This window comes from Charadrius vociferus, unplaced genomic scaffold (genome assembly GCF_000708025.1).
Source record: "Charadrius vociferus isolate BGI_N301 unplaced genomic scaffold, ASM70802v2 scaffold196, whole genome shotgun sequence".
Taxonomy (NCBI): domain Eukaryota; kingdom Metazoa; phylum Chordata; class Aves; order Charadriiformes; family Charadriidae; genus Charadrius; species Charadrius vociferus.
Window position 1 is genome coordinate 2,244,536 of NW_009648953.1, and position 23,562 is coordinate 2,268,097.

At 36.9% G+C, this 23,562-nt stretch overlaps 1 protein-coding gene across 1 annotated transcript in view; it reads right to left on the minus strand.

Annotated features, from left to right (window-relative positions):
* Positions 1 to 992: 992 nt before the first annotated feature.
* Positions 993 to 23,562, minus strand: part of IGF1 (insulin-like growth factor 1 (somatomedin C)) — a 52,824-nt gene continuing 30,254 nt past the window's right edge. The window contains exons 3-4 of the mRNA XM_009887414.1: positions 10,964 to 11,145; positions 993 to 1,412 (exon numbers count right to left, since the gene is read on the minus strand). Of these exons, the coding sequence (XP_009885716.1) occupies positions 1,353 to 1,412; positions 10,964 to 11,145 (242 nt within the window). The 3' untranslated portion in view covers positions 993 to 1,352. The remainder of the gene's footprint in view (positions 1,413 to 10,963; positions 11,146 to 23,562) is intronic.

Below are 23,562 nucleotides of genomic sequence, written 5' to 3' on the forward strand. Positions count from 1 at the left end.
TGAGGACTCTTTCTACACTCTAATTTGATGATTAGATTAGCTTTTCTAATTTATGGAGAGATGCAGCAGCCTAATTAACAGACAATTTAGTCACATCTGATCGTGAGAAGAATAAAAATGGCAGAGAATTTGAGTAACCCTCTGTTATATTTGAATAGAATGCTGATATTTCAGAAAGATTTAGGCCCTGATGGGCTGCCCTTTGAAGTCACTTGAGGGCTGTTTTTCAGATTGTCTTCTCTGGGCCGAGGCAGCTACGAATTTGTGTTCCACATAATTGTAAGTGGAAACACCAATATTCAAACATCTAAAATAAAACAAGTATCTGAAGTTTCTTTCAAAGTTATTTCCGTGTTGGAATCTGAAGCCATTTTAGTTCATTTAAACTCAATATTTTTAAAACTGTTTTGTTATTTAATCTTTGGCTTGATCTTTCCGTATTTGCTTTTACCTATTACCGCTTTGGCCAGACCCTTTCATGTAACAAACTATAAAATAGCACCGTTGTACTATAAAACAGAGATTTTTACATACTGTTTGATATATGTGTATTATTGATATGCTAAATTTTACATACTGCATTATATGGAGGAAGAAAGAAGTTACCTATACTGTTGCAAAATAATTACCTGGAAGAATCATTAATGGTTTGAGAGCCTATGTATGCTTTAACTGCTTTTAAAAATCTTTTGTCTCACAAATTGCAATAAACTGCATCTTTGCAAGAGAAGGAAAAAGAAAACTGTCTTAAAACGAATGCGTCTATAACCCATATCCTGTCAAAATGCCACAGATGGAATTAATGGATGTTTAAAACTGTATATGTTACCTTACTGCTGCTGTTACTGGGAATGTCAAACTGTGCAAATATGAAGGGGTAGACAAACAATGTTATCAGACACTGTAAAACAAACAGCCTGTTGCTTGTATAGAAGTGCAAATAAAAAAAACACCACTTAGACAAGGCTGATGAATGACTCCAGCAGCCAGTGTTCATAGGTTAATTTAGTGCAATTGGATCCATCAAAGGCCCATAATTTTTTAGGCTTTTGAGGGGCACAGGACTTTAAGAGATTTTGTGCAGGACATTTAAAACAGGTTAACAAACAGTAATATATCAACCACAGAATTTTTTAGCTCTGGGCTGGTTAAAATGTTCTGTTCTCTAAAGACTTAATATTGGAATGTTTAGTTGCATTGTTCACTGGGAGAATGCCCATTGGTTGAGATTGCATCAAGCTTATTAAACCATAGGTTTTTTTAAGTCTTCCAATGTTTAACAAATAATTTATTTACAGCAAAGTATCCTGCAGATGGCACATTCATTCTTCATTCTTGTGGATGGCATGTTCTTACATTCTGTAGTTTCTGTTTCCTGTGTTCCCTCTACTTGTGTTCTTCAAATGCACTTCCTGAAGGTATAGAAAAAAGCAATTATTCCAGATAGGTTTTAATATGCTGTATGACCACAAAACTTACAATAGTGAGAAAACAGTGATCATGAATGCAGGAATTGGTAGAGCCCTTCTGCCAGTTCAGAGAACTTAACTATGCAAAATTTCTGTACACTAAATTCCTGTTCTCCTAGGCATAAACACTTTGCTGTCATTATTGATCTTGGCCGAGGAAACATCTGCATACTGGAACTGGGATGGGCTTAGACATACAGTAGGTACCAAAGGTTTTCTTTCTTTCTTTCGGAACAAGATCATTTGCAAAAGCAGGATGTATAGGGGCCAGGGAACTCCAGAGTTGTAACTGCAGGATTTATGGAGCTTCCTGGGCTTTGGTACCCAGTGGTCGGAGGTTTTCAAAATTGCTGAGTGGGACTCGGTTACCTGCTTTTTGCATAAATGGCATATTAGATGTGTAAGGTTTTTGTTGGATAAGGCCTTTGGGAGGATAAAAAGTGTGGGTTCAGTGCGGGAGCAGCAGCCAAATAATTTGTACTTTCAGAAAGAGACAGGGTGATGTGCCAGGCAAACCGAGAGGGTTTTGGAATGAACAATGCCCTCAGTTCACTGTCTTTCCACGCACAGGCCGGTTTCCAGCAGCAGCCATGGGTGTGGCATATATCTTTCAGCTTGATTTCCTTATTTGCAACGCTGGTAAGTGTTAGCTGGGCCCAAATCTTTGAACATTCTGTACCAGACTAGAGGCAGAATTGTTAAGTAACTCTCCATATTTATAATCCTCATCACAAGTAAAATTCTTAGTTAACTGAAATCATGTCTGCTGTCCTAAGAAAAGCCAAAAATAAAACATCTCCCTGAGAAAGGGGAAGTACATGCATGTACTTCTATCACTGCATTATCTACCATTTAAGCTTTTAAGAAAAAAAAAAAAAAGAAATGTAGTGTCTAAAATGTAAAAAACAATGGAATTTTTGCCTGCTGTTCTGATGGACAGAAAGAAAATGGAAGCTGATTTGGTGCCTTACAGTAGTTTTATGGGGTTTTGTAAATGATTTCTGATATAGAATCCTATTCTATATATAACTTTTCCATTTGCCTCTGGTATCTATTAAACATCAAATTAAATCAGAAACTGGCAAAGGATCATAAAATTTGAACTCACCCAGAACTTATTAATTTTCACTGGGTTTGGATTGGGGTCTGATGGATATAAGTTGAATTATTATTTTCAGAATATTAAAAAAAAAAACAACCAACCAAGCAGTACTAGTAATTGTTAGATAAGTTATACCACCAAGTAAGAACATTGAGCCAAACTAAGATTTATCATCACTGACAAGCCAAATTTGTTAATAGCAAACTATTCATAATGAAGAAATGTCTTTGTTAGGAACCTGCCATTCTAGATGTTCTTAGTCTGAAACGCAATACTAAATGAGGAAGAAGAGATTAACTGTGTAGTCACTATTCCTGTGACCAGTTCAGTAGGATACTGGCTTGTCTTCATCAAATTTTGCTAATACCACTATAGAATAGTTTCCTTAGCATGGATCAAATACAAAAAACATAATTCTGTTTATCCATAAATTAAAATATTTTTTGCTGTTTCATTGCCTGTTTCTCATCCAGCTTTTACAAAGCTCCCTTTTCTGTCTTTAGTTTTGCCTAAGCTGTACCTTAGTTTTTACCCTGAAACACTCATTCTGGATGAATCCTTCAATTTTCACTGATTTTCACTAACATTATCATTGCAGCACGTCACAGGAGTCTGACATTGTTAAGGATCCTGCCTCGTGCTACAAATGCTTATACTGGTAACAATGAACTAAGAAAACAGGATTTCCTCGACTCATCTACCCTGTTTTTTTCCTCGTGGCAACAAAGCAAAATATCCTCATCAATGCTGCCCCCTAGGTCGTCCTCTTTGAAGAAAGTTTACCAGCAGGTAGAAAGAGTTATATGATACATTTCCTTTGCAGAAAGTCGTACATTCTTAAAAGCTGCACCCTCGTGATCTATAACGTGGACAGTGATAGCCTTATTGTGAAAGAACTGCCATTTTGCATTGCAGTAGGTTTCAAAGTATACTTAGATTGAAAATTAGCTATATGTTTCCCAAAGGAAAATATAAATTCTCTCCATTACCATTGCTGTCCGACTTTAAAATGACTTTATGATCCAAATAAAGCCAGCAGTAAGATGCATCAGGGTTTCAGTTATAGCTTTTAATACTTATATGTAGATGGAAAAAAAGCTGTCATAATACACAGGCTAGCTTTGAAACTGAGGGAAGGTGGCAGGTTACTTTTAGAACACTTTCTCCTCTGGAATCAGCATGTTGATGAATAACTACAAAGAAGTGGCAGTGGTGGTGGCAGCTGTAACATGCGTGCCAGAAAATGCTTTGACCCATATAGCACATTTTTTCAAGTATGCGATGTTGAGACCATCGGGGAAAAAAAAATAAAGGCGTGAATGCTTGAATCAGGTTCTCAGACCTGCATTTGCACTGGTATGGAAAACCTTGCCTTATTTCTCAAGTCTTTGGAAAAAAAGGAAATTAGAAATAAAATTGTTCTCTGCGGTGCTTGTTTCATTATCAGATGCTCTGAGCTGATGTTCAGACGCAGACAAAGACAATAAGCATTTTAAGATGAGAGATGCAAAATGTCAACTTTGTGTAAGTCAGTTCATGAACAGAGAAGCGCAGACTGCGAACCTATCACCTTGTGCACGGATCTTCAGAGACAGGGCGGCCGTAACGTTAGGATAACAACCACCTCAGTGATAGTAAAGGTCATCTAACTAAGACAGAAGGCTATTGGGAAGCACGCGGCAGCATTCTTATCCTATTAGGATGGACATTCAAACCTCATATTGGCATTAAAAGATCTCTTGCTTTATTGGTAATAAGTGGAAAGTCTAATGTTTGTGGTAACAGGCACGATAACTTAGCTACGAGCTCTCTGGGGTCTCTTTGAAACCTTTTTAGTTGTGTGGGCAGTGTGATCAGTGACATAATAACAAGGCTGGAAAGTAAGCAATGGGAGAAAATAATTTTCTGAAGAGGCCAAGTTCTTCTATCTGTTACACCTAAAAGGTTCCCTCATTGGCTTGGTAATGTGGCATGGCTGTAATAGAAATTAGGATTAGTGCCATTGTGCATATTTTGGCCTGTAAATGTATCTGTGACTTGATACCGAGCCAAGTACGAAAGAATCTGCCAATCTTAGAAAGATTAATGAGAAATAATGCAATACTTTTTCTGTTTTCTTAGCGGCATTTTTTTAAAATAAAAATATTAACTTCTTTTCCCTCTCTCTTTTAGTCCCACTTAGTATTTATTTAAATTTTGAAGAACAGATAAAATGTGAAACGGATGTTTGAGAGAATCTGCTTCCTATTGATACCTCGTTGGTATATGTATTTTTGTGTATTTTCCACATACGAGGCCTAAAGAAGAATAAGGACTAAAAATCTGAGCAACAGCAAAATTATATCAAGATGTACACCTCCTTGGTCCTTTTGCTCAGGGTGCAAGGGGATGGCATGGTACTATGTTTTTTTGCTTTTGCTCTTCTTTATTTACAGGATTTTAAAATCGGCCTCACCAGTGTCCACATTCATGTAATAATTTTCAAGGTACCTTGTAGTCTTAAATTGATAAGAACCTTGTGCCACTGGTTCTGTGACACTACTTAGTTCAAAAATGTCAGTCTTCCCTCGTGTACACAACTGTTGTGGAAGTAGCTCAATTTCCTTTGCTTGAACAGAGAGCAGTTGTTCTTCTAAGTTCTATTCACTGGTTTTCCGATTGCTGTTAAAACTTAATTCACTAAGGGTAAATAGGTTAAGCTTTTATTACGATTGCTTATATGAATGAAAGAAAAGCTAGATGGAACCATGTGCACAGAACAATGAACTTTAATTCCCCTGCTTGCACCTGTTTCACAGTTTAACTTAAACACAGACTTAGTGAAAAAGGGTGAAACCATTACTTTGCTTTCCAGCACCAATACTAAAAGTTTCTCCCCGGTCCTTACTCCTACCTTACTAGCTGATGTATGTGCTTATTAAATGAGATTTTAAACTGAAAGCAATGTCAATAGTTATTCTCATCGTTTTAGGTTAAAAAAAATAATCTTGATCTGTAATGTGCTTTGGTTTCACACCTGTCTGTTAAAAATTCAGGGACACCTTTCTTGAGTTTAGAAATGATGACATATGATTAAGTTGTCTCCTCTTAATAATCTCTGCTTGTATACATAACTAACTGCAATTAGGGCAGAATTTTATAACGGATTTGTATTATACAGATGATCACTTCCTATTTTTTATCAATTCTGGCAAGATGAATACCTAAGTATCTCTCTTTTTTTTACAGTAATAATTCTACTGAAAATTTTCAACAGAATATTCAAATAGCAAACAAGTAAACAAAACAGGCTTTGGATAAGCATGATTGATGAGTGTCAGTAAATGAGTGAACAACAGATCCTGCAGGTTGGTTGGATTATTAGATCAAATGTTTATTTTTCCTTATTCTTTAAAAAATTATAATCCTTTCTTATGAATTTTCAAATGAAATTTATTACAAAAGAAATTTGCTGTGGGACTAATAGGAATATTTGCTGGTTGTGATCCTGCAAAAAAATTACCTATTTGTTTAAATGTACAAGTGTTTTAATCAAATTGAATTTTTACAGTATTATAACTGTTTTACTGGGGTCCTGTTTTGAATAGTATTATACCTAATGCAAAATGGTGAAGCACTAAATTTTAGTAGCTTAATTAAGATGGTCAGAAGCAAAGTAAGGGGACTTTGAGTAATATTAAATTCCTTGAAATTTGAGGAGACTGAAAGTAGCTTAATGAACATCAGTTTCACCGCAAAAAGATATAGCTGCAAGAAATCAAAAAGCTTTATTTTGACTTCTTGAGATTAAAATGTTTTGCTTTGGAAATACCAAAATATTCAATTGCAACAGTTCCAATGTGAAACTTCTGACTTTCCCTTTTCAATACATCATTATTTTCAATCACTGTGAGGAAGAGATATAGAGAACTAATTAATGTTAATAATATAAATATCAATAATAGAAAGGTATATACATTGAAGCAAATTAAGTAAACTGAAAAAAGAAAACCAATCTTTTAAACCTTAGTCTTATGTTGCAGTGGCATTGAAAATTATTCTATTCCCTTAGCTAAATAGACCAGAACAGTTGTCCTGAATTTTTAATTTTTTTTTGTTTCTTCAATCTCAACACTAAATCAAATGTAATTATCTAGCTTTCCTTAGGAAGCCTGTTAGAAAAAACCAATTGCATTACCTGTATTACCTTGCATATTTTATGTAATTTCCATATCTCTGGTCAGCTGCTTTTCTACTGAGGGATCTGAATGATCAGGGCAATATATTAATTTTGATTATGTATTCATTTTGATTGACTGAATGTGGATTATACGGACAGATCCTATTCTATTTTAAAGGAATGAGTGGCCTTTACAGATCAAATACAGAGGCACAGAAACAAAAGATATACAGTAAATGGCTTACTAAATCTTAGCCAGCTTTGTTGGTTTTGTATAAAATCTGTTTTAGATATGATTGTTACAGCAATATGTGAAGGCTATTGAAAAAACTATTTGTGTAAAACTAAAGCATTTTCTCATTGTCCAACAATTGTCCAGTTGTCACCAAGAAGTCAGCTTTTTTTCTATGCCGGATTTGAGCTTTAAAAGCAGACTTGCCACTTCACTGTGTATTTCCTATAACCCAACTTGGATATATTTATTGTTTCACGCTGTAGAAAGCAATTTGAATGCTCCAGAAGCCTCTCAAACTACAAACAGTTTTTTCATCCCAGACAGGGTTGCTGACCCAGACAGTTAAGTGACCTCTGTAGGCTGCGACTCAAAAAATATAAAGTATTTCAGGAAGTAGGGGAGATACTTCTTTTTAAGTAGAGGACACACACTCTGGTGAGAGTTTGGTATCCTTTAGATAGATGTTTGACTGCTGGGCACTAACAGAAACTACATATTACTGTAGTTCACAACTTAGTGAAGGCCCACGGTGCTGAAACCCAGCTGGAAAGAGTTATCCCATCTGTTCACTGAAGACTTTAGGGTGGTTAGCCTGTAGCTATCACATTCTGCTCTGACACATACCTCATTTCTCTCTGCAAGCTATTACGCGTGTTTGTTGCATTCACTGGCTCCTCCAGTTTAAGGTAATTTAGTCATGGGCTGAGTGCAAAAGAGGTGGTGAAAGCTGGGTATCTAAATTATGATAGAGTTAAGCTTGGGTATGTGCTCCATTGTATACAGCAGCTGTGGCAGTAACAAAGTGCTTCCAACTGCCTTCTTTCTTCTTTTCTTTTTTTGGGGGGAATCTGTGAAGTATGCTGTGTATATAACACCCTTAAGTATATCACAAAAATGTGTTTATTTTTTACTTTTCAATATACTTTTATATTTATTTGTGAGTAAAGGTCTTAGAACAAGACAAATAATGGTCCTATAGAGAAACAAATATTTTGTTCATTGGCTATAAAGAAACAGAACTCTGCACATGCAGTCTCTTTAATTGGATTAAACCTAGTTCTTGATGTTGGCCTTATAGCAGCAAATAGGCATTTTGGGGTTCTCAGCCCACATGAATCATTCATTGCCTGGCACTCACCATTCAGATTTGTGTGTGTAGTGTAGCAACACTTGTTTGTAATGTAATGACTGAAGACCAGTATCAACATAACCTGTAAACAGAAGAACGGTCCTGCTCCACTGAAGTAAGTTATTCTACCAAATTGCGCATAGGAGGAATGATCTGCTCAAGGATCTGGGAAAGTAGACCACTTACAAAAACCCTTCAACCACAACCCAAATCCTGGATTTTTCTGTTAAAAAGGTTATGAGGAAACACCAAGTAAAAACTACATTAGAAGAATGAAAAACGTAAGAAACTGATGATGTATGAAATCTGGGAGTAACTATACAACATCTTAGATATTCTACTTAATCCTGCCTTGTAGGATGTTGTATCTAAATCAGAAAATATTAGAGGTCATATATGTTATCTTACATATATATATTCACTTTATATAAGTATACGATATGTATCTATCTCCTATATAACGTATAACATTGAGAGAAAAATATTCTAAGGCAGAAAAACAATTGCTCAACTGAAAGCTAATTTTACTTTAGTATAATTAATTTTTTAATTAAAATCAACACTATGAATTTGCTAAATGCATTCATATTGGGGGAGCCTATCCAAAGAAGAAAGTATGAAAATAGCATTTTCTTTCTTAATAGAGGCAAGTACAGCTGCCTGCAAAAAAAGAAAAAAGAAAGAAAAAATAATTACATGAGAATATGTACCAGAGCTTTTTCACAGTTTTTCTTAATGAATTGTTTCCCTTCTCTTCCTTTCCCTTTATTGTCCTTTTATCTGTCATAAATCTGAATAATAGTTTCTCCTACCTCTGCTCTATTTTTGTTTCCTCAATCTAATTTTCTCTATCCACAGATATTAACAAAAACTTCAGTTTGTTTTTTCCACCAGATTTCTGTTATTTTATCACCAAGATCCCATCAAGAAGCTTTTATGATTTTTCTGCTTCTGTTCATCTCTCTCCTCCTTTTCCCATACCTTTTCTTTAAAGGTATTGTTTTCTGTAATATCGATTTTTCTCTAATATTATTTAATCTCTTTATTTTTCTCAAAACTCTGTCTTTTCTGTGTGATGCACCGTGGTTCATTCAGTTCTTCAATATTTCTCATCTTCTCAGCCTCTTTGATCTAATTCCCTCCCCTTTTTTTCCCCTCTGCTCCTCATTGTCTTTTTACTGCCCTTTTCACCTCTTGATTTTTTTCTCCTTTTCCTGGATGATTTCTTCTGTAGCTAGGTTCTCTCAATTACTACATACTCCCTCTAATTTTTTTCCTTCTCCCAGTATCGCCTCTTGAATATTACTTCCCCTGCTGCTGCTGAAAGATGCAGGGCCTTTCTTCTGTTCCTTTCTGTTTGTAAGAAAAGTGTTGTCTTGCCTATCTTTCGAACTGGGAAGAGGACAGCTGCCTAAAGGATTACATCGTTCCTTGGCCCTCCAAGGAAAGCGGTGTGGTGATCCATCAGCAAACTGGCAGGTACCTTGTCTCCTTTTACTTGAAGTTACAGAATGTTTTATCCATCACCTTAGCAACAAGCATGGGAAGGAGCACACAGATTACTGGCCAAGCCTCTTTTCTTCTTTTTCCTCAAGTCTTAAATATATGTGTGCCCAGACAGGAATAAACCAGAGGGTTTTCTTGTGTATAGTTGAATTCTACATGAAAAAGACTTCACTGGTTGTCATGTGTGCCTTTTGAAATGCTCACGGCTAAGGTGATACTTCCCAGGAAGAATCATACAGCCATTACTTTAAAAGGTTGAAAACTTGAGGAAGAGGTGAAAGGATTCCATTCAATGGATTGACTTACGGAATAGAAATGAATGCTGGAAAGAGTACAATTGTTCTTTTCATTAAGATGATATTAAAGAAATTAGTATATAGTGCTGGTTTCCTGACTTCCCATGAAATCTTCAGATTTCATGCAGTTCTATTTCTTATACGACAGAATTTTCAGATAACTGTAGGAGTGGGGCCAACATATGTGTAGGACAGACAGGGTCAACAGCAATAACATACATCATTAGAGGCTTACAGCAGACGACAGATAACATATAAAACAGATATGCAGAACTCAAACAGGGGAGACAGTTGGACACGAGCTTCATGGTAGCCTAGTCTAAAATGGGTTTTTTGAACTATAGGCTCTATTGAAGAGAGATGAGATTTAACTACATATATGTACAGTATATCTAGTATGACAGCAACAAAAATCTCGATACTCTGAACTCCGCAACTATACAAACAGTACCAATGAATATTTGAAGTTCTTGGGGAATATATATATTAAACATTAAGTAGTTAAAATGAAGTATGTATTGACTGCAAGGAGCACCCAGTTAATTTAGTTCTGATAAATAAAAAAATGAGGAAAGAAAAAAATCATTTGTTCATTTACAGGTAAAATGAATAGCAGAAGAGTTGTGTTTTCGCTCTCGCTACATCTTCTACTCACTTCACATCTTCCTGACAAGGAAGGATGAGTGAAGTGGTTCTGGATAGATCCGTTGTTAAACATTCAGTGTTCGGTTTCTCTTTTGGAAGAAGTCTTAGGTTCTATTTGTGAATGGACAATGTGAGTACTTGTCGTTTACTACCCAGTAGCAGGATAAAGCCTCATAGCTACTATCTTAGCAATTCCATGTTTTATTCAGTGTTCTAAGACATGAGATAGAATACAGCATTCCTACTTATTTCCTACCATGGACACTATTTTGCAAAACCCCACTAAATCTCAGTGTCTCTAGTAGGCAGAACACATCAGTTGTTTGCTATGTTACCATCTTTGACAGAATTTTCCTTCCCTAAAACAGGTAAAATATGTAGGACTTTTTTTTTTTTTTTTTTTTTTTGTCGACCTGTCCTACCTTTTGTGCTTTTGGCATATCAGTGTGGCGCTGAGCACGTACAGAGCGTGCAGATTTAGGTGGCTTTATTGGAGCACAATACATCTCCAGCCTCCTCAGGTCACAACTCTGGAAGCAGCATTCATCCACTATTCCCTTGTGGTGTAAGCGTCTACTGCTGGATCCATACCCTGTAGGCTTACCTATTCAAAACACAAATGGAAAGTTTTTACGTTAGAAAGAAAATGCAAAGATCTCAGCAGCAATCATATTAAGTTGCATTATTTTAACTGAATCACCAATGACAGTTGTAGAGGCTGCCTGTGTGTATCTATTCTAAGACCCTGTTCTCCATACAGCTTTGAAAGATATTCCTGGAAACGGCTAGCTTTGATCTCTGTCTATGGGTGGTTGCTAACTAAGTATTGAGCGAAATTATATCTTCTTAGAAAAGTGTTATTAAGAGAGTTTCTTGAACTGTCTTGGCATTGAAAATGGAGAGGGAGGTAGTTGAAATCTGGCATTTAGAAGCCTTGCGAAGGAAATCTGCCCTTTAGCTTTTGGATGAAAACTGATTCTTGAGCTGACGGAGGTAGCTGGTGCTTAAAGATCATAGGTCATACCTGTGTTGTAGGCAAGTATTTTCTAATGAAAAGGTCTACACTGAGCCACTATGTGAAGTCAGAGTGTGTTCCAAAGGGGAGATAAATCCTGTATACCGCTGCACAGGCTCTAAGATCTGCAAAAACTAGCAGGAAGCAGGAAATAAGGTAACAAAGCAATCAATGAAATGCAAAAATGGACGAATTAAAAGCAGAAGGTTTTACATTCTACAGTTTTGCACAAGATAGGAAATGGGACTGACATAATGTGGTCTTTCACGTGTTTTTTGTTTGCATTGGCTCTCTGTAGAAACTACATGATTGGTAAATGTTTCACATTTTTCACTCAGCTGCAATAAAGGCTGAAATTTGTATTCCTAGAACTCTTACACTTTTTTTTTTTTTTTTTAGCGAATTATGACATCTTTAGTAACTGTTGATTTCTCAGCTATACTATGCAAAGATTACAGACCCATTATTTCATGAGCTTGTTTGTATGCAACCTGGTTGGATGTGCAGTTGCCCTGTTATGATTAACTAGAAATGAAGGGACAGTGAATTCACACAAAAAAAAAACCCAAACAACAAAAAAGTAGTTGCTTACTTACTACGTCTATTTTGAAATTCTGGTAGAATTCAGTTTCAGACTGTAAAATTCTGAAAAGGTTAAATGTTTTGTTTTGACAGTTTCAGCATTAAATGTTTCCATTTACAGAATGATCCACATTCGTTAAGAACCCAAAAATATGGAGAAAGGGAAAGAAAATCGCACCAAGATCCAAAAAATGAAGCAACTCAATTGAATCAGCTCTACCAATTTTTTTTCTTGCCTTTTTTTCCCCCCCTTCAGTTTTATCACTGAAACCAAAAATCTGTTATTCACAAAGTTTGGCAGGAGTTTACATTTTAAGAAATTACTCAAGCTAGATAAAGGATAAGGGTATCAAAAAAGATGAAAATTCGGTTTCTCTTTGGGAAACTATTGCCTCCAATGCTTATACAGCAAATTCTAGGTTAATATCCATATACTTGTCCTGCAGTTGTCCATTTGAAGACAACACCGCATTTTGCAATTCTCTGTAATTAAAACATATGTCCACTGATGAGAACCCTCGAGGCCTTAGTACATCCATAAATGAAAAGACCTCTAGTGGTAAAGTATGTCTAACATTTTAGCCAGCAATACAGTCAGCTAAGAAATAACTATCCCTATGAGCTTTGTAAACCCAGACAATAGGTTTTTAAATGTCTTTTCTTCCAGGGACTATAAATTAAGCAAAAAGAAAAACATGCTTACTTAGTATATTGCAATCCACTAAGGACCTCTATACTGTACATTGCCTGCTAAATTAGTTGTTTCATAAGACTGAACAGAACAAGAAGCCAGGAGTAGATTACAGTAATATTTTTATTTGTCTGTGTGTATGCTGTTTTCTATGTATTGCTGAAAAGTGTTATAAATATTGAGACACAGATTTTTGTTTTGTTTTTTCCAGACTATTTTCACTCACTGAGTTATGATATAAAGCACAAGCTTTTCCCTGGCAATTTTTCTGAAATCTGTTAATCAGGTTGTCTTAGCTTAATACTTTTAAAATTTAGCAGTCGTGACAAAATGTGGAGTGTCATTGCTGTGAGGCATCCCCAGAGCTGTTCCACGTTTTGTCTTGCTCCTGTTTAAAACATGGAAGGGCAAATTCTGTTCCTAGATATGCAGGTGTAACTCTTCCTAATAGATCCAGATGAACTGTAAGTACAAATAGTTGATTAGTTAGGTTACTTTTCTTTTCTCAGTCTGCCAATTTGTCATAAGCAAACACACTCTACAAACTTCTGTTCAAGAATTTTTCTTTAAATGGTATTTCATAGCAGCTTACAGTCATCAGGGTTTAGTTGTTTCCCTGGTTACTGCTGAGAGTAAAAATAAGGAGGGACAGATTATTGGTTAGTTTCATCTGCCTTATTGTAACCTTTCTACCTAGAAAAGAAGTTACCTATTAAAAAAAAAAAAATTCTATTAATCCAATAGAAGATTTCAGGATTAGTAATCATAGAATTGTTTAGGTTGGAAAAGACATTTAAGAGCATCAAGTCCGGCCACTAACCTAGCAATGCCAAGTCTACCACTAAACCATGTCCCTAAGCACCACATCTACACGTCTTTTGAATACCTCCAGGGATGGTGACTCAACCACTTCCCTGGGCAGCCTGTTCCAAGGCTTGACAATCCTTTCAGTGAAGAAATTTTTCCAAATATCCAATCTAAACCTCCCCTGGTGCAACTTGAGGCCATTTCCTTTTGTCCTTTTGCTTGTTACTTGGGAGAAGAGACTGTTATAGTATTTTGAACTTCTAAAAATCTTACAAATGTTAGGTCCTCATGACAGTCATGCTAGGTAGATAATATTACCTCCAGATGACAAAATTTAGAATCAATAATGTGAAATATGATGGCCAGGAACTTCCATGAGTTAACAACAGAAGTTTGAAGAAGAAATCTTCCTTCTGTGAGTAGCAAGAATATAAATGTCTTTAACGTGTAAATCCATTAGCAAAGCAAGTGTCCTTGTTCTTTACTGAAGCCAATTATCTACTTTGTAGAGTACTTGTTGGGGTATTTTTTCTTAGTGGTATATTTTGGTCAGAATGACCTTCTAAGAAGGACTAATTACTGACAGTGCCGTTTTTTAGAATATGAATGGGTTATAAAGGAAATAGTCAAATGAAATGTAAAGTTTGAAAGATCTCAAAATTTTGTTGTTTAATATGGTTAACATTTAGCTTTGTCATGATTAAAGCCAAAGATGAAATTGTTAGTAGGTGATTTTTTTATTATTATTTTTTTAATCTCTTTTAAAAATCAATAGTTCTTTCCAATTTGGCTGTGTTGAGCCTGTACTTATACAGCATTCCTTGTATTTTGCCATTTTTAATTTAGCTCAGTTATATAATCTGATGCTTTCTTTCTTTATTTTTTACTCAAGACATAAGAAAAAGCAATTATATGCAATGGGTTATATAGAGTTCTACCAGTTTATTAGTATTATTGCTTGTAAAAAATTTATGACTTTTTGGTAAATACAGTCATTTCAACAGGAATATGTTTGATTTTTCTTTGATTGTACATGAAGTAGAGGAACTAGAGCTCTGTACTCTAACTTTTAGTAAGATCGCTCATTTATTTGTGTATGATGTCTTCCCAATAAGTCAAGCAGGAACTTATGCATTATTTTTGTTAGTTGGAAGTTGTCAATTCTGAGTTTTATCCTCATCTATCTACTGTCTTGTTGTGTGATTACATGGAAGTTATTTTACCCTTCAGTGTCTGAATTTACCATTTATAAAGTTGATAAAATACCTTGAATAACCCATGAAGCACTGCCTGCCTTATTTAGTAATCAGTAGCAACATTTCTCCTGCACTATCGTATGCATAAATAATTAATAAAATCCTGAATTCTGGAATCTTTTGGGTGAAAATCTCAGTGTACTTCAAAATTATTTTTACTGTAGCCAGACCAAAGACTTCTATGAGTTGTTTTTCTTTCTGACAGAATAATAACTTTACGAAGGAGGATATAATATCTTCTAGCTCTTTAAAAAACCTCTATATACATGTAACAAGTTTGGAATGAAATCACTAACACATCAGTGATGTGATCAGCAATGAGACTTGTGTTTTATATATAGACTTAAATATTCATGTATAACATATCATACTAAATGCTCATCCTCCATAAAAAGATAACATTAGGACTGTGAAGTCAAATAGGTGTTTTTTTTTTTCTTTATAATATTTTTCCCCAGATTTTTGAAAGACCTGAGCAATCAAGTGTACTTAAAATTCGTATGAAATAGAATGGGATATTACCTGAATTGCTGTACAAAAGATAGAGAAAATAAATAGAAAAAAAAATATTATTCTTTTACAGTAATCATGGTCGTGGACTCTACTTTTGAGAAGTATCCAGTGTCTAGATTAATTTTAAACCAATAGATTTTAAATTGCTGCTGTCCTCCAAAGTGCTGCAGTATACAAAAGATGCTATCACAGACAAACATGAGATAAAGAATTACAAGGAGTTACTACCACTTCTACAGATATTATCAGTATTTGGCCCGTCTTCTTCTGGAAGGACTTCAGGATCAGATGGTCCCAGTTCATCAAGTTACAAACTATGCACTTAGATCTAGGCAAATGTTCAATCTCCTACACGGTCTGTTGGACTAAAGCAGATATTCAACAGTAAGCACATGCCTAAGTGCTCTCCTACACAGGGACTGATGTAACTAAGCACTTAAGTTAATTTCTACACCAAAATCCATATTAATAAATAGATGTCTAGTGGTTCTGCACATTTTATACCAGTTTTTCTGTTCCTTAATTATTTTTTTTTTTAATGACATTGCCTTAAAATACTGACTGATCCTGCTGTGTCAGTATACTGGGCACCCGTATAGTTATTTCTCATCTTTCTGACACAATTTGAGTGCTGCCTTCCAGCTGTTATCAAAAGGTTCCCTATATTTACTCAACCTTCAAAGTGCTGCCTGTGGACATATAACAGTCCTAGGCATTCCTTTTTGCTGACGTACACTGATTTCCTTGGAGGTTTCTTTCCTTTTTTGTCAGTTGCTAGCTCAAAAGAGGTTTCATATCATGTAGGTCAAAGTTTACTTAATAGAATTTTTGGCTCTCATTTAATCTACTGTACCAAATATGTGAATGTTTCTTTCCATGTGCTACAAGCAGATAGAAAGTCTAGTCACACTGTTCTGAGGTCCCCTGAAAGCAGGCCAAGGGACAGAATTCCAATAGTTAAAGAGCTGGCTTCTGTACTAACAGCACTTCCCTTTAAATAATGCAAAGTCAGTGGAGTAATTTAGTAGGGCTTGTTTACGCTTGATTTCTTTGTTCCCCCCTTTTCCTCCAAAATATCTCACTGATGCTGCCATTGGTTCTGTTCTACTGATGGTTTCAATGTGAGAAGCACTGGTGTAGGTGGACTGTAGAAGTTTCGATTGTCAAACTAGGTGGGCATTCTGTGGAGAATGATAATCTACTGTTGTGGCATTACCATTATTATGTGATTATGTGAGATTATGTGAGAATAGCCCAGATTAAACACAAAGCTGATCTACTGTTTTGAGGACTCTAGGAAGAACTGGAGTAACATGATGGGATGAAACGAGGAAAGCCAAGGCCTCCTTGGAATTAAATCTGTAGAGGGATGTCAAGGTCAACAGACAGGGTTTCTTCAAGTACATTGGAGGCAAAAGGAAAACTAGGGAAAATGGGAGCCTGCTGGTGAACGAGACAGGTGCCATGATGCAGAGAAGGCGGAGGTACTGAATGCCTTCTTTGCTTCAGTCTTTACTGCCCAGACCAGCCTTAGGGAGTCCCAGACTTTGCAGGTAACAGAGAAAGTCTGGAGGAAGGAAGTCTTTCCCTTGGTTGATGAGGATCAAGTTAGAGATCAATTCAGTAAACTGGATATCCGCAAGTCCATGCATCCTGATGGGATGCACCCGCAAGTGCTGAGGGAGCTGGCAGAAGTCATTCCTGGGCCACTCTCCGTCATCTTTGAAAGGTCCTGGAGAACAGGCAGGGTGCTTGAGGCCTGGAGGAAAGCCAGTGTCACTTCAGTCTTCAAAAAGAGCAAGAAGGAAGACCCGGGAAACTACAGGCCAGTCAGCCTCACCTCCATCCCTGGAAAAATGATGGAACAGCTCATTCTGGGCGTCATCTCAAAGCATCTGGAGGAAAAGAAGATTATCAGAAGTAGTCAACATGGATTCACCAACGGGAAGTCATGTCTGACTAATCTGATAACCTTCTACAATGGCATGACTGGATGGGTGGATAAGGGAAGGGCAGTGGATGTTGTCTACCTTGACTTTGGCAAGGCTTTTGACACTGTCTCCCACATCATCCTCTCAGGCAAGCTTAGGAAGTGTGGGTTAGATGAACGGACAGTGGGGTGGATTGAGAACTGGCTAACAGATAGAGCTCAGAGTGTTGTGATTAGTGGTGCAGAGTCTAGTTGGAGGTCTGTAACAAGTTGTGTTCCCCAGGGGTCAGTACCGGGTCCAGTCCTGTTCAATGTGTTCATCAGTGACCTGGATGAAGGGATAGAGTGTACCATCAGCAAGCTTGCTGATGACACAAAACTGGGAGGAGTGGCTGACACACTGGAAGGCTGTGCTACCATTCAGCGTGACCTGAACAGGCTAGAGAGTGGGGCAGAGAGAAACCTTATGAAATTCAACAAGGGTAAGTGTAGGGTACTGCATCTGGGGAGGAATAACCCCATGCATCAGTACAGGTTGGGGTCTGACCTCCTGAAGAGCAGCTCTGTGGAAAGGGACCTGGGAGTCCTGGTGGACCACAGGATGACCATGAGCCAGCAATGTGCCCTAGTGGCCAAGAAGGCCAATGGCATTCTGGGGTGCATCAAGAAGAGTGTGGCCAGCAGGTCAAGGGAGGTTATTCTCCCCCTCCACTCTTCCCTGGTGAGGCTACATCTGGAGTATTGTGTCCAGTTCTGGGCTCCCCAGTTCAAGAAGGACAGGGATCTGCTGGAGAGGGTCCAGCAAAGGGCTACTAAGATGATTAGGGGATTGGAGCATCACTCTTATGAGGAAAGGCTGAGGGACTTGGGTCTTTTTAGTCTAGTGAAAAGAAGACTGAGGGGGGATCTTATCAATGCTTATAAATCCTTAAAAGGAGGGTGCCAGGGGCATGGCAACAGTCTTTTTTCAGTGGTGCCCAGTGATAGGACAAGAGGTAACGGGAACAAACTTGAACATAGGAAGTTCCATCTAAACATGAGGAGGAACTTCTTTCCTTTGATGGTGGCAGAGCACTGGAACAGGCCGCCCAGGGTGGTTGTGGAGTCTCCCACACTGGAGACATTCAAAGCCTGCCTGGATGCTGTCCTGTGCAACCTGCTGTAGGTGACCCTGCTTTGGCAGGGGGATTGGACTAGATGATCTCCAGAGGTCCCTTCCAACCCTGACCATTCTGTGATTCTGTAAACATTTCCTGGAGCTTTTATGTGACTCTCTATATTTGTTCTACCTAGTGTCATTTTTAGCCCAGCATTAGAACTCAAGAATGCCATTTAGACTGTAATTCAGAAAAACATCATAAATGTGAAAAACAGTGAACTTATTCCTAACCTGCTATTACAGTGAATCTTCAGCTATAACTGCACCTTTTAGAGTAATGTGAAAGGTTATTGACCTATTAGTACACTACAATCTTGTACTGAGAAACTCGAAATGTTTCTATCAAAACGTCAAGGTAATATAATTTGTACAATTTTGAAGCATTGATAGCGGTTTTGGGGTACCTTTGTGAGGCATTCTCCAGAGAAGTGAGATGACAAACTTTTTTCTCATTTACCACTGTGTCCAGTTTGTAGCTTATAGTATCTGGATGTATGTAAGCATACTATGAGGCAGTAGTTCAGTCAGACAGAACTCTTCTGTGGCCTGAACAACAAGGTCGCTATATTACAATGTAGTAACTGAACAAGCACATCCTGTATGCTACATCCAGACTGGGAGCTGGTGGCTGGAGTATTTTTGAGTTGCATGTACTATCTGCCTTATGGTGGCACAGAAGATGAGGGATGCTGAGTTTGAGTTTTGTCTTACTCAGCTTTACTACCTGAAAATTTGGGATCCAGTTTAAGACAGTCAAGCCAACAAGCAGGTGTGTCTGGAGAGTGACTTATTCCTGTTTTGAATGCTTTGCTTAAATTGAAATTGATTGTCCTCTGAAAGATCCCATGTTCTTTCATCAACTACAGATAAAGATACTTGATCTAGTCATAGAGTATACGCACTTCTTCTAGGTAACTGAAGTTGAAGCAAATGAATTCCATTGGAAGTGATTTGTCCTAAATCACAACATGTGTGTCACTGGTGGAGTACAAAGCCATTCTCTTTTGTTTCCATTTTAAAAATTAAATACAATTACACATGTTTTTCTAAAAAACGTACCAGCCAGTCTACTGTTTAAATATGTATCTTCATACCTCTTCAACTATGTTCTGTATATCAGGCTAATATTCTGGTCTATTTTTGCATTATAAATGCATGCATATGCAAAATAAGAGATTGTTGATATCACTTTTCATCTCGTTGTGATCTTAGACAAACTGTTTAATGTGATATTGATAATACTTCTTGAGGGTACTCCAGAATTTCTAATCTGTATTTGGAAAATTATTGAACTGTTAAAACAAACAAACAAACAAGCAAACAACAAATCTTGTGAACTGTTGTAAAGTCCCTTAACTGAAACACCTCAAGGTTTAAATGTTGCAAAGTAGGCAGTCTGATTTTCATGTAAATAAGTTGCATGCATTTTGAAGCTACAATATTTAATATTTAGCTTCCATTTTCCTTCAATGTTTTGTTAGTGCCAAAAAATAATTATGCTTAGACTGATTTTTGTTTGTATTCATCAAAATGAGCATATATTAGCATTTATAAATGCTCAATGAGTGAATGCTCTAGCTCTGAAGCCTAATTTAATATGCATGAGAATAGAGGATAAGCTTTATCAGTATGCACAAGTAAAATCTTTGTGAAAGCATATGCATTTGTTAATATTGAGATATTGCACTAGAGCTACTGCTTTGTGGAATACTGTGTTGCATTAATTATTCAGTCTAAGGCAAGATATTTGCTCATTGCTCTGAAATTCTAGGTGAGTAAGACTGGGGAAGCATAGGCACTCAGCTAGTACTGGTCTATAAGAGAAATCTGTCAAGACTTCACAGAGTGTTTTGCCTGAATAATTAAGATTTATAAGCTGGACCTTATGAAAAAATGAAAACCCTTTGATGTTTCAAATAGAGAGTAAAACAACTATTTCAATTCTTTAAAGTCAGTTAGCTGACAAATGTAGATTTATTCCAAAAGGTGTTTTAATTTTTAATTGTATGTCTGTCTTTATTTATTCTGCCACACAGTTGAAGAAGGTAATTTTTTTCCTCTAGAAATATGCTTTCAGAAGCATTTCTCTTCTTCATTGTGTATTTATTTGGAAAAAAAAAAATCCTCTTCCCCTAAACTTATTTCCAAAGTACGGCACTTGTAACAATTTCCTCTCACATATAGCTGCACTGTACTCTGCCCTTTTTATGGAATGACTGCTTTGGAGGCCATTAAGTATACTAAGCATGTGATAGAGCCATTATGCTTCACACAGTAGTTCCTAAGCCACGTGTGAAGAGAAAGACCTAGAGTTTTGTGAATATTGCACTGGGATACGAAACGGAAATTTCAGAGTTTAGAATTCTTTTGAGGAAAAAAAACAGCAGAAAGAGTGGGAAACAATATAGTGTATTATTTTACACCAATTCAGTGCTCTAGAGGGTGAAAACCTTGCCAACCTAGCACAATTTACAAGCCTACGTCAGATTCCAAGGCTGGAAAGTGCCAGATGCTGCCAAAAAATATATACTTTGGCAAGGGAAATGCTTTGCTGGAAAGAAATTCACTGTTGCAAGAATAGCCAGGTTTATCAGGGTTTAGGACAAGATAATTAGAAACCAGTAGGTCACTGTTACATTTGAATATTGCCCCCTATAGTGCATCAAGAAGGACAATGGTAATACAGTCATCCATCCATAATGAGAATACATTCTCTTTCTGTATGGAGTCTCACAGTAAATAGTTACTGCTTACCTTTGTGTGTGGTGGAAGGATGATCAATTATGATAGGACCTTTCATACCCTTCTTATCCCACGGTGAATATAAAGCTGCTTTTTATTTGGATTACCAAATGCATAACAATGCAAACCCCATAATTGGGTGAAATTCTAGTATCGCTGAAGTCACTGGGAAATCAGTGCATTCAGGATTATGTCCTGATGAATCAGGTGCCAGAAGCTACATATACATAATGTGACTCGAGGTCTATTGAAGTCAATGAAAAGACTTCCGTGTCCCGTAGTAGGCTTTGCATTAGTCTGATAATGAACAATCACTTGCTTTGTCTTCCAACCTTACAGCTCAGTGAGTAAATACTATCTTAGTGGCATCTAGAAAGGTTTGCAGGGAATGGATGTGATGTGATTACTTGAAGGAGGTAAGAACAAAAGAATACTGATATGCAATGGGAAGCCAAATGACTGGTATGTAGTTAACGCCACTGACCATAGAAGAAGCAGTACATTGCTTTGCTCTGTGTAATCAAGATTTTTATCCCTATAAGAACTCTTTCTCGGCTGTATTCTGAGAAATGAAAGCATATCATTGAGAAATGAAAGCATTTCAGCAAATAAATGGCAAACATGGTAGTCTTGTTCCTGCGTTTTGGAATTACCATCTGGTTAGAGGCAGAAGGTGCTAATGGCCGTTGCATTAAGTAACTGCTGACTAATACCTTTCACGCTATCCAGGAGTGCACCTATTGACACACGTCACAATTTTTATTTCTATTTGTACGGCAGTAGCACTTACAGAAGGGTAAGCAGTTGAGAACAGGCCGCTGTCATCTTACCTACTTAAGAGGCAGACAATTTTCATCCCCTTATTAGAAACAAGTGGGGCGACAGAAAAGAAAGCAGGAGGGAGAAGGAAGATAACAGCAAGGGCCTGGCTCACTTCTCTGTCTAATGCAGTCAACTTCAGTGGGTTTACTCGAATCTGCTCTAAGCTCTAGAGCTATAAGCTCTGTTTAGCAAGACCTGATATCATTGTCAAGGGCTTTGTCAGCAAGAAGCATCCAACCTTGTACAATGGTGCAGCAACAAAATAAGGAATAAACCAGATTCAGCTTTGTACCTGTGTAGCGTTGTCTGAATCTTGTTTAGACTGTCAGTTATTGAACCTTTCTGTACAAGTCAGAATGACATTACTTTTTAACTACTTCAAAAATTACTTTAAATGGGGTAAGATGACTAAACGCTTTCGATAAAAGTCCAGCATGTAGTTTGCTTATGGACAACATTTTAAATATGAATTATTTTCCAGAAAACTTATTTTTGATTGTCTGCTACTTTTGGCATATTGGGATACTTTTGCTTGTGAAGATTGACTTACAAGATTCCTGATTAGCAAGGACAAATTAACCACCACATACAGAAAGGGAATTTAGACAGAAAGATTAAGGCACAGATTCTTTTATCTTCACTGATGTTAAACAGTACTTTATCCTAAATTAAAACAGCTCTTTGCAGAGAAAGATAGTACTTTGTTTGAGTAATATTTGTGGAGTCTACCTATCAATTATTTGCACAGGAGAAGGCTGTGACAGTGCCAGGAACTGAACCTACATCAACTTAAGCACCAGGCCAATGCTTTAACCATATACCTGTCTTCCTTTAACCTTATTTTTGAGTCAGTAGGGTATGTAAAAATCTAATCTTGAAATGAAATATTCCTTTGAGGTCACGATGCTCCTGTTAAACTTGTCTAATGAGATGAAAAAAGAAGTGAAACTTTCCAGTGGAGTACATAGCCATTAGGGAGTGAGGATGAAGTCATTGGCATGAGAAAGGGACAGTGAGTTGTGTCTGGACACAAAACCAGAACTAAACCTGGCTGAAATACATGGTTATGCTTCATTTACCTTTCACTCATGCTGGTTTTCTACCAGTTGTAGCTCCATACTTTAGTGATTTAATACTGCAATAGGAGCTAGGAGAATCAGTTCTAGTGGCAGGAACATAAAGAAAAAAGAAGTCACTGCTGAATAATAAATGAAACTACTCTTCTCCTTGACCTTCCAAATCACCTTGTTGTTACTGAAGACATGGTGAAGGATTATAAAGGAGCACTGGTATAGTGCAGGCAGAAATTGGTTCCAGTACCACATCTTTAATACCAAAACTACATTTTCTGTAGGATCATTGGAAATGGAAGTGCTTATAGGCAGTAAAATTGGTTTATGAAGCAAACAAGAAGTAATCCTTCTTTTACAGGACTGACTATGCCCTCTCCAGTCACAGTTTTTAATAGGGAGTGTGGCTTCTGAGTAAATTTTTTTAAGCTCTC